The sequence below is a fragment of the Motacilla alba genome, chromosome 7 (assembly GCF_015832195.1).
Source record: "Motacilla alba alba isolate MOTALB_02 chromosome 7, Motacilla_alba_V1.0_pri, whole genome shotgun sequence".
Lineage (NCBI taxonomy): Eukaryota > Metazoa > Chordata > Aves > Passeriformes > Motacillidae > Motacilla > Motacilla alba.
This window is the reverse complement of record NC_052022.1, coordinates 30,994,001-31,006,213: the sequence shown is the minus strand read 5'-3', so window position 1 is coordinate 31,006,213 and position 12,213 is coordinate 30,994,001. Positions and strand designations below refer to the sequence as shown.

Below are 12,213 nucleotides of genomic sequence, written 5' to 3'. Positions count from 1 at the left end.
CTTTTTTCTTTTTTTTTTTCTTTTTAATCCTGCAGTTTTATCTGGAAAATCTATGCTTATCCAAACTTTCTCTCCTTTCAGTATACCCCTTAGCCATGGACATCTCTGGATTAAAATTTAAGTTTTGTTGTTGAGCCCACATCCACTGAGAAGGCAGTCATTGAAAGGTCACTCCTGGAGGCACTGGAGATGTGCTTTCTGTGGGTTTTTGTGAACATTCCTATTGCAACTCGCATTTCAGCTTCACTGTATTTGTTGTAACATCTCCAAGGTCCCTGCAAAAGCCTGCCCACTCTTCTTCTCAGTTTGGGTGCATCTGTAAAGCAGGGATCAAAATTCCTAGCAGGAAATGGCTGACTTGATACATGTCAGCTGCAACAAAGTTACATTTTCTTCCCAGCACTGCCCCGGGATTTGGGATGACAATCTTGCTGCTAACAGACTGCTGCTGCTGCTGCTGCTGCTGCTGCTGCTGAGCAGTGCTTACCTTGGGGCCTTGTCAGCTTCTTACATTGCCCTGCCAGCCAGGAGGCTGGGGGAGCACAGGGAGCTGGGAGGTGACAGCCAGGACAGCTGATCTCAGCTGATCCCAGGGACATTCCAGACCATATAGAGTCATCCTCACACATAAATCTGTGGTGGAAGCTGGCCAGGGGCCATTGCTCAGGAATTGCGCACTGGGGGGTGAGCAACTGCATTCTATGCAATTGTTTTGTACATTTGAATTTTTTGTTATTGTCATTATTTTCTTTTCCTTTTCTGTCATCCAATTAATCTTGTGTTTTCTAAACTTTACCCCCCCAGTTCTCCTCCCTGCCCCACTGTGGAGGGTGAGGAATTGACAAGTGTCTGTCTGGTGTTTAGGAGCTGGGTTAAAGCCCAGCAATATTGCAGAAGAAAATGCTCAGACTTTCTCTGATTTTTGTATGAAGTTACACAGCTTGTTCCTCAAGAAGCACAGGCTCCTGAATTACAGTGATGGCTCCTGCAGTCATCACCATCTTCTGTCACTGTCATGTTCCTTTGTGGCAGGGAAGATCATACCACACCAAACATGCAAAAATATTTCACTGAATTTCTAGAATTGTAGTTATGTCCTTTTGTTATACTTGTTTGGGTTTGTATCAGATTCTTTTCACTCAGCTGACTGAGGCCAAAAATCAGTTCTGTGATGCTTTGGCAGCTGTGAATTTGCTTGGTTGTTTTTTTTCTTTTTCTCTTCACAACCATCCCTGAATAAGGCTGCAGCCTTTTCTGGAGGATGGACAGTAGTATCTCAATCAAGGAACAAAATACTAATTTTGCAGTAGAAACACTTGATAGTGCACCACTCTGATATTGAGAACATAACAAAATTAAGTCAGAGCTTATAGAAAGATGGCTCCTAACTCTACCAGCAAGGAAATTGGAATGTGCACAAAATAAACATGGGAGAGAGAGTTAAAAATGGACTCTTTAGCAACCTGCCCAAACTAGTGTTGGCTGATACCTTTGTACTTTTCCAGACCTTCTCCCAGCAAAGGATAAAACATGTAATGCCAAGAGTGCAGTAGACAGATCAGCAATCAAGCTCTCTGGTGTTGTTCAATACAATAAAACTTCTCAGTTTTAATATTTGCACCACTCCGCTCAGGTTTTCCTGAGTTCTGCACAGGCCATTGGTTCTCATATTGTGTCCTTTCTCTTGTGGCTTTTAGAAAAAGCATAACTGCTTTTTTCTCTTTTACTGATCCTGAAGATATTGTCCAGTAATTGCCTCACAGGAATGAGAAGCAAATTCACAATAAAATTTGTCTATGGGTCTACAGCTTCTAAGGCATTTCTATTTCAGCTATTGAACTGCTAATTTAGTTTTACCTTTTCTCATGATTTTTGAAACGATCTAATGCTATAATTTTTACCTTTTTTTCTCTGTGACATTTACATACTTGCAGGGAATCTTTTTTCCTTCATTAGCATTTCTACATATCCATTTAGTTTTGCTTTCCCTTTTGCAATTGTTTTACTCTTTCTGGAATCCTCTCTCAGTGGAAAAAAAACTGCCCAGTGAGTGTTAGACCTTCAGTATAGCCTGCATTTCCCGAAAAAGTAATTAAAATACTCATAGGTTATGTGAGTGTTTACCAGCTCAATTACTATGCTCAGTCTCAGGCAGTTATAGGAGATAAAATAAAGCCATAGGGGCTCTTATTCTACAACAATAAGAAAACTGGTTTTAGACTCTTTACTTGCCTTTGCAGGGAAGAAATATTTTCCATTTTCTTGCTGTTTTGTGGGCTTTGACTGTGCTGTTTCTAGCTGTAATGCCATGACATTTTCTTTGTTAGATTTCTGTGTTGTTTGGTACATTCTTCTACTGCATGTAGTACTGCTGGTGCTCTCCAGAACCTTTTTAGTGCTGAAAACTACGAGCTGGTTATTTATCATAGCCACAAGGAAGCTAGCAGAAAGCAGGGAAGCAGTTTGGGAATTTAATTTCTAGATGAGTTTTTAATGAATGGTTGCCAAACAAATATTGCACTACTGCTTTTGAGAAACCAAGAGAAGGTTTCTGTCAATGCTGGCAGTCCTGGGAGTTGTTTCTCCCTGAGGACAGTTTAGTTAAGGAAAACAGAACCAACTCTTGTTTCTCAAATTTAATTTAAATGCAGTGTCTGATACTGTATTACTTTAATCACTTTATATTATTTTAATCACTCTGAAGTACCTTTTTTCTACCATTTTTGAAGCTATTTGTCGCTAAGGCAGAACATCACTAAATGTTATAGCTGACATTTACTTAATGCTACTTCATAAACTACAAATTATTAGCTCATTCATTCTAGGTTCATGAAATAAAAGATGTATTTGCATGAGGCTATGCCATGTTGCCTGGATAAGAAAACGCCCTACACACACTTTTTTGTTTTTTCCTTCCTAATTTGATTCTACAATACTTCGAGGAATGCAAAAACAGGGAAAGAGGTGCAATATCTATGTATGCTCTAAACAGAATCAAGAGAGGAGAAAAGCATATCCACTTCCATTGCAGAGTCCTCAGTTAACTACCTGAGAGCTTGCACTTCAGAGCAGACTTTCCTTGAGTGATTCTCCAGCCCTGGTTTTTACAGAATATTACCTCAGATGGCTCTCTAGTTACAGCTCTTCAGTGCTCAAAGCACCTGGCTGAGGAAATACTGCACACTTCATATGGAGATAGAGATGCAAAGAGACACTTGAAAAGAAAAGAAAAGGTATTTTTCATAATCAAATTCTCTTCTCCTTCAACAACTTTACAAACTACTTATACCAAACATGGATTATAATACTTGATTAAAAATTAGAGATTAAAACTAATTACAAACATAAACCTATCCTCCAAATGTTACTCATTTTGTGCATCTGGAAAAATGTGCTGTTGAGGTATGACCACAGCCACTTTTGCTCGAACATACTGCAGCAAGCCTCTACACTGCAGCTTGAAATTAACATTATCTAAAAGTTCTCTAGGAACTTATGGTTCCTAGTATGGTAAGTTAACCCCTGATTCACGTATTTATAGAAATTATTTCCTGCCAGTAAGAAAGAAATCATAAAGTTCCTGCATGGGCAGTAAAAGCAAACAGATAATATCAGCATGAACCTGTCAACTTCCCAGCCCTTACCTCCCTGCAGGGACACACATTTGGACAACCTGGAAACCTGCAAAGCCCCTGCCACCAAAGAAGGGGGAAAGGGAAACTCTTGCCTGCTTCACTACAAATGCAACTTTATGTCTTGTCCAGAAACTGTCTCCTCTCAGTGTTAACTCCCATTGCCTCTCGGAATTGGCCAAGTCACATTTCACTCTCGAATAAAAACTCTCTTTGGAGTCTCAAACAATATTATTTATGTAGATTTTCTACGCCTGCTGCTTTCCTTCATACAACTGACACTTATCTGTAGAAACTGACACAGAAGGTACTTTACAAATACTCCTATATTCCTAGCTTCAAAATATTTCACAATGCCTTGCAAATGATTTATGCAAACAGCAACCAAACAACAATTAAGTACTTCTATTTTTAATTTCCTGGGAATGAACTGATAGGGAATGAACACACTGGAAGGAGTTTTACAAAAAGGAAACCACTTACATAGCGAGAAGCATGTATTTAATTAAATGCTTTGCAAAGATACATGAATAAAGCTATGTGCATGACTTTCTTTAGGGAGAGCCCCAGCTGTTTATTTATTTTTTTAAGGAACAAACAAAAAAACGTGGAGAGCACAGATGCAGTAAGGAAACAAATAACCTAAGTAAGTTTGTACCCACATACTTTACAAAATAAAGCATGTTGGAGGTACAAAACATTCTATATACTGAATGACCAACAAATAAATGCACTGTAACATTGTTCTCTCAAACACTGCAAGCCTAACAGCTAAGCTCTGAACATGACATTGACAGTAGGCATCTTTATTTCATCAGCCTTCTAGAGAGTCATTTAGCACCATCACTTTGTTGCTTTTATTTTTTTGCCCTGCCTATCTCCTATCTTGAAATAACAACAGAAGCATAGCACCTTTTAATACCTAAAAGAAAACCAGGAATAGTAATTGCATCCCAACTTCCAGAGATGAGGTAGCTCATGCTAAGAAATGATGGAACTTTCCTGCCTTGACAACTCAAGGCCAGCAAGTCAAATTACTGGCGATGCATGTCTGGATGTCAGCTAAAACCAAGGAATTTCTAAACTTTCTTTATTAGCAATTGGTCTGATATACATGTGAATGGTCTGCAACACACAGAAATTGGCACCATAGATAAAACATCTGAATAATTTGATACGTAATGGCTTCTTAGATGGGCAAATATTGGAAAATCAACAAGTATTGGGTTTAAGACATATTTTGAAGATTAAGGATAATTTAATGGAATTACACAGATACATTGTGAGAAGTGAAATCTAGCCTTAAAAGTTAAGATATGGGACACCCCTACTGAAAACTCATATTTACCCCAGTAATGTTTTTACTTCATAAATTAACCATGGCTATGGATCACTCTTCTGAGCAGACTTACAGAGAAAAGTGCAAAAAAAACAATGCCAAATTAAGATGGTCTTGTCTGAAGAGACTGTCTTCTACAAAAGTCACAAATTTCTGTGAATGGGAACCACAGGAACACAAACTGGGGTAGAGGGAGCAGGTATGATTGAAATACAGCCAACGGTTCACAAAAGTGCTCTACTTTTCTGTTATTCAGTACACATCAAAGCAAAAGAAATAGTCATTAGAGCTTTTACATAGTTCCACATTAAATCTATCTATTTTGAATATCTGGAAATGTCAAAATAATTTGAAACAAAACCGAGGAAAAGGACTCATATAACTTTTAGAAGGTTGTCATCAATCCTCTTAAAATTGTACTGAACAGTTGGTTTCAATCATTGAAAACAGAAGGTTTGTAAGTAAAATAAATATTCAAAAGGAGGCCGGGCATTTAGAAAGAGCTGTATATACAATGCTGATCCAATATCAGCCATTACTTCAAGAGTCTCAGGATTAACTTCAATCAGTCTAAGTTCATGTTTAACTGCTGCTGTTGCTGGGTAGTGTGTTATATTCCCCCCTTGCTCTTACACAAAGCAAACTGGCCCAATTTCAATTCCAAATTCCTGGTCGGTACTGCCAATGTCCACCGGTGCAATATCGATGATCGGTAAGCGTGCCACATTCTGCGTTCTGTACTCAAAAACTGTCTTGCCCACGTTCCCATTACGTTTCTAGAGGGAAAAGAAGGGGAAAAAATTAAAAATTAGGCCAGGGCTCATGTCAAAACCAGCCTGAAATGCAACTGGTGAGTCAGTTGTCTGATTGTTCAGGAAGGAGTCACTGCAGCTTTGCTGAGTAACACTGCACAATGCTGCCTGCACTGCACCTGGGTTATTTTGAAATGTCTCTAATGAGCAAATCTATCAGACTGACACATCAGGGCCGATTTTTCTCTTATGCTATGAAATTCTTCTCTACATGTTCATACTGTGTGCCTTCACCCATAATTGTGGGCTTGCTTTAAAGCACAGAGACTACTTAACTTTTCCCAGGTGCAAGACTAGATTTAGGAATATTTGCCAGTATGTTGGTCTTGGCTGAAACTGCTTTTGAACATGAAAAATCTACTACTTGCTGGTTTCTGTGCCCACCATGAAATTTAGGGAGAGTTTTCCTTTCCAGCTCAGTCATAGCACCAGTGAGTTTCCTCCACAGCACTGCTGCAATAATCTTGCCCATCTGGCAGACAAAAGTTTCTGGTTATCTCACCACTTTGTGTGACTCTACTCAGAGCTAAACAAGTACTGGGAAATGCAAAATGCCAAGATATGTATCTCAGTATGCTCACTAAGAAGGAATTTGCAAAGAGCCACTCAATAGTGCAGACTTTTATTATGTGAAGGTAGAATTATAGCACAATCCTTGTTTGATCAGTTATGTCTATGATTCATTACAAAATCCTGCAGAATTTTAATTACTTCCTTGCAAGGGTGTTTTCTCTAATTAAAGAGAGAAGTGAAAATGCACAAAAGTCCTTTTGGGCAAAACCCCCAAACTTACAGAGCAGCTGTCATGCAGAACAGTGTATCTGAAGCGGCTGTTTCCCTCTGCCTTGATCTCCAGGTCATTGGCCCCTTTCAGAATCACAGCTTTCTTCAGGTTCTTCGTCTGGTCATCCAGGTACCCAACACTGTTTTTGCAAAGGTAGGTGATGTTCTGGGAAGCTTCCTTGGACAGGAGGCGCAGGAATGTCATCTGAGTGACAGCTGTATCCCCGTACACAAACTTTGGAGATAAAGAAACAGGTCAATTAACAGGACACTGAAATTAGGAGTTGGTGAATTTAGAAACATCTGCCATTATTGTCATCTTTCAGACAGGACTAGTAGGAGCCCTATTACATAAAATCTAAGGGTGGTTTCTTTTGTAATTTGCTGCCAGTTGAGGACAAAGAAATTTAGACATTCTGTAACAGGGAGAATTTTGGAGAATTTTGATCATAATTCTCTGCAACTGAACAACTCAGAGGAAGTTTGGCCTCCACAGATATGCCAAGCTTTGGAATGAATTCTGCCTCATTTCTGAAAGGGATTCTTACATATGAAATAATGCATTAGAGCAATCTTGAAGCAGGTGAGAAACATCAAGCACAGAAAACCCTTTTACAATGCGCCTGATATATTGCCAATTGATTAACTTGTTTTCTGTAGGGTTTGTATTGTATTTAGAAGCAGAAAAAACAAAGTTTGCATATGGGCCATATAAAATAATCGATTTGCACACGAGTTTGACAAATGTTTCATGACATGTCAGTGTTTCTATAAAAAACAAGCAATTTTTCTACCAGTAAGACAAATTCTAAAATTCCTGAGGTCTTTTTCCCCTGTTCATGCAGGTTCCATTTTATTCATGTTTTTTGAATCATTGTAACAAAAAACAACAGTCAACAATTACTAAAAATTTATAAATTTCACTGAAACCGGTGAAGAGAAAATCTTATTCACTGGTACTGTCATAATGTATAAAGTGTGGTAATCTTGGACACAAGATTTATTCTAAATTTATTATTTATAATCCATAAGGAGTGCACTTGACTATTACATACCTCATACTGTTAGTTACCAAATCTGACAGTGTTTCAAAAATACTGAAATATTCTTTTTTTAATATTCCTGAAGATAATTTGTTCCTCCAAAGAGCAACTGTCTTACAAACCCCTCTGTGTAGCTCTGCAGGTAGCTAAACAGCAACTGGGATGTTCTAGGTCATGGCAATACTTCCTGAATTTAGTGATAAATGAAAGCATCCCACTTATTCAGTATCAATATCACATCTGTTCTCAGCTGTTAAAGTTCTGAACTGTTCTTAGTAATCCAGTTGATAACAGCATTTTTTTCACACACCAAATACTGAATTTAAAGTTAATAGTGCTCTATGAATTAACATTTGAAGATATTCTCTGAGCTTTTGATAAACTAGGAAAAAAAAGGCAAAAACCAGTCAATAAATCATATACTTTGCATGGGGTAGACTTCTGTTATTTGTCAGGATCATTAAGCATAATTTTAGAAGTTACCACCATAGAGGAAAACCCCAGCAGAGAGGTGAGTGAAATTTTATCTGGCTAGAGACTGATGGATTCATCATGGATCATATGATAGCACTCATACTTTAATTCAAAAACAAATATATAAAGTAAGTTTTGTAATTTTTAGCAGTATAGAGTTTTCTAAAAGGAAGATTAGAATTCAATTAAAACAGCAGGGTGGGTTATGTATCAGGGTAGAAGTACAGTTGTTTAGGACAAGACGGAGATTTAGTAAAAGACTGATAGAGAAGCTGATGTTTTTGTCCAGCAGTGGTCTGCTTTAGCCAATCCTGCATTAGATGCACTTGCATTTTTTTTCCCCAGTTATTTCCTATCTTTATGATATGATAATAACAAGCAATTGACTATAAGCCAGTCAATCAACAGGCATAATGTTGTGACTCTAGCAAAACCTGCTCAGAACCAGCAGATGAAGTTCCAAATTCCAAGGCAACAAGCTTCACAGAAGCCAATTTTAAGAGTGACTGTATTTATTTACCTGTGATCCCCTGTTCATATCAAGGCCATACCAAACAGGCTTCAAATCAGAGGACCTGCTGGCCCACCACGTTTTGCGGGGCACACTGGATGGGTTGGCAGAAATGCAGGTCTCCCCAGTTTCCATGTTGCAGTACACTTTTATAGCATCTTCAACACATCCTTGGTTGGGATCAATCCAATATTCACCTACAAAGAACATAAAATGTGACTGTGTTATATTACAAAGATGAGGAAACCCAGGGCACCAGGAATATTTCTCTGCTCTGGGGTGCCCTGACCCCCAGGGGAGCACTGACTTTGACCCTCATTCATGGAGAAAGTTTCCTAGACTTCAAGATAGACTGGAATCCACAAAAGTGTGAAATAGATTATAGAGAGTAGTGTAGGTGTATCACTTGGTGAGAAATTTAGGTTCTGGGATTTTTAGTATGTTATGGATGGAAGCAAGATGGAGGGCACAGGGTGTTGTCCTGGGTTTCTTCTTCGTGCTCCTTCTTCCTTCTTCTTCATGGGTTTGGGTGGCATTTTGTAATTGGGCAGAAAAGTCCACATTGCAGGCTCTTTGGGATCAGTTATTGGGTTAAAAGGAAAAATAATCTAGGTGTCAGTTCTTAATTGGATAGTTTAGTCTTAAAAGACCTTGTAACAAGAGATTGTTGCCATTTTGTGCCTTCTAATGAAAAGCTGCTGAACTCACAGTAGTGAGACTGTTTCACTGATAAGAAATAATAAACACTTGAGTCTGAACATGAGCTACTGTCTCAAGTGCCTTCAGTCCAGACCTAGAGAAACTGACAACTGGAACCCCCACACAAAGATTTTTGAAACAACTGGGCAGACATAAGCAGAAATACGTTGCAGCAGTGCAAAGCAGTGCCCAAGCCCATGCTGGACACGAGGCAGCCTCAGAGGGCCCAGAGCAGAGGTGTGAACACGCACCGCTCCTCTTGGAGGGGTGGCACAGCTTCAGGTCATCACAGGTCCGTGCTGGGTGCTTCCTGGAGCCATCGGGGCTGCGCATGGTCTCGATCTGGCTGCTCAGCGACTTCAGCGTGGCGTGGACTCCTGGGTCTGTTTTATTGTGGTCATCAGGGGCTGCTTCATCTTCAGTAAACTCTGGTAGTGGATCCGCCATGGCATCGTCATAGTGTCCCATGATGTCACCAATGGCAGCAGTAAGGTGGCCTGGAGGCCCTGGAGGGCCAGGAGGACCAGGCTCACCTGGTGGGCCCTAAGGTTCAAAACAAAAAGGCAACAGAGGTCCAGTAGAGTAAATACTATGCCAAATGACAGCAAAGCCTACCACCAAAAAAAACCCTCAAAACTTCGGGGCCAGTCACTCTAAAGCACAGGTAATAATTCAGATATAAAGAATTCACCTTTCAAAGAACTGCATGTGAGATATGCATTCACTCTGCTTCATGTCCTCTCTGATTGCCTTTATGCCTTGCTCGACTATTTCTTACTCCTGATTTTAAAACTAATAGCTGGAAAAAGTCTCAAAGGAATGCCCTCATTCCCTTTGTTAAACCTGTCCCTCCTCATTCAGATCCCTACCTAACTACTTTTTTAATTTCTTAAAATTCCTGCTTCCCTTAAGTTGCCTCAGGATCATTTTCCTGGATGGAAAATTTGGCACTAGAAAACATCTTTATATTTATCCAGCACAGTGCTGAGCTCTCTAGCCACAGAACTCTGGTCTTTCTGTGGGACAGAATCTACATTATCCTTACTTGGAAGAGCAGGTGTTTTCCTGACTAAGTAAATTTTCCCAAATGATGGATTGTGAGGTCCTTCTGTCACCATAAAGCAGGACACGTGAGAAGATATCTGTTAATAAACATATCTCACGCTGCCAGCTCTTCTCTGGCTGCACAAAGTCTGTAATGTACCTCTTGGTGAATTTTGATGCTCTGGTGCACCAGGTGGTGGATCAGAACTGGCCTTTCCTTTGACAGTCATTACTTCAGAACTCACAACTAGTGCTCCAAATGCACATACAGAGCACACACGCAAACTAACACACACTGTGTCTGAAAAGTGAAATCTCAACCTTTATTTCTTGCTTTTTAGTTCTAACTTACAGCTGCATGCAAGCCCCCATGGAAAGCAAAATTAAAACTATTGGAATGTGGTATTTCTTATGTGGTTTCACTACACAGTTGATAGAGACATATTATATTCTTATGCTCTGCCATAGACTTTTCATACAAGTCGTGGTGTCGGGGCAGAAGTGGAGATATTGATAATGAGCAGAAATTCAAATGAAATGGGCAGAATACCAGCACATGATAAACACAGGGAACACCATGTCTTACCAGAGAGAAAATCAGCAAAAATTGCCTTCTTTTTCTTGCCCATTATTTTGTTCTACCCCTTCCACAAAATGAGCAATATCAATCTTTTAATTCTCCACATGACCACCCAGATTTCTCTTTTCTCAAATTCTCTAATTTTTAAAATTTATCTTCTTTCAAATAGTTGAACTACCCTTTTTTGAGTATTTTGAATCGGTGCACGTGGAATATGCCTGGGGCATTCAGCAAGGTTTAGGACTCTTTCCAGATGGTCCAACCAGTTTTCATCAGTAGTGAACCAGCTCATGGTTTGGTGTCTGTAAACCTCAGCCCAGCGTGAAGGTCAGCTGGGCTCAGTGTTAGAGTTTGGGCTGTTGATCTCCCTAGGATCTCCCTAACACATGGCACAGTGGAGGAGGGTGCTGGCAGTCAGGCAGGTGGCTGTGCTCACTCTGTGGGACTGCCAGCTTGGAGCTGCTGCTGGCCTGTGCTCGGGCCTGAGGGTTTAGGAACCAAGTGGCCAAAGAGCCGTGTTGGACCACAGATCCAGCAGGATCCAGTAAGCCACCCACAGAACTACATCCAGCTCAGCCTAAGGAGAGCACAGGTGGATGAGGCTGGGATCATCCCAGCTTCAGAAGATGAAAATGAGTAAGAAATTAACCCTCTCAATACAGTTACCCTGGATGTTTTTAAAAGAAACTACCATATTTTATCATCTGTCTGAGCTCATAGATGTTCAATAAAATAATATGATGGACTATAAAAAAAATCTGATTAGTTAAAGATAACATTTTCCCCCATATTCCCATCAATTTACCTCAGGTCCAGCTTCTCCCACAGTCCCTCTCACACCAGGAGGCCCAGTTGGCCCAAGTGGACCAGGACTTCCATCTTTTCCAGAAGGACCAACTGGACCTGGGGGACCCTAGAAAATATAGGAGACAGATGGGATGTATTTTAGCATTTAATAACAAAGTTTTACAAAACAGCCCATTATAAGCAATATCCTGTCAGGAACCAATTTGATTACTTGTGCCTATTACCAAACTTTTTAAAATTACCTCTTTTCTTCTTCTGTAAAAGTAAGAAGGCAGTTTAAAAGCTGCTCTTCTCAAGTGAATCACCTCAGATAATATAACTTGGTTCAGCCGTATAACTTTTTCCTTAACTGATCCCATTTAAGTGGGATCAGTTCCAGATTCCAGATGCTGTGCAGACGGGAGTAGCTTCTGTACACCCTCAGATACAGGCTCAGAGGTAGATGTAGATGCCTCCCTTGGATGTTCCCAAGGGACAGTATTTCTCCTT

At 39.9% G+C, this 12,213-nt stretch overlaps 1 protein-coding gene across 3 annotated transcripts in view; it reads right to left on the bottom strand.

Moving 5' to 3' along the window:
* Nucleotides 1-4,116: 4,116 nt before the first annotated feature.
* COL5A2 (collagen type V alpha 2 chain) overlaps nucleotides 4,117-12,213 on the bottom strand; it is a 129,933-nt gene continuing 121,836 nt past the window's right edge. For 2 of the 3 annotated variants that reach the window (XM_038142318.1, XM_038142317.1), the window contains 5 exons: nucleotides 11,723-11,830; nucleotides 9,545-9,836; nucleotides 8,604-8,791; nucleotides 6,577-6,801; nucleotides 5,601-5,747 (listed from right to left, as the gene is read on the bottom strand). In XM_038142318.1, the coding sequence (XP_037998246.1) occupies nucleotides 5,601-5,747; nucleotides 6,577-6,801; nucleotides 8,604-8,791; nucleotides 9,545-9,836; nucleotides 11,723-11,830 (960 nt within the window). Of the gene's footprint in view, nucleotides 5,748-6,576; nucleotides 6,802-8,603; nucleotides 8,792-9,544; nucleotides 9,837-11,722; nucleotides 11,831-12,213 lie in introns of all 3 variants that reach the window. The other variant, XM_038142316.1, reaches the window with a different exon arrangement.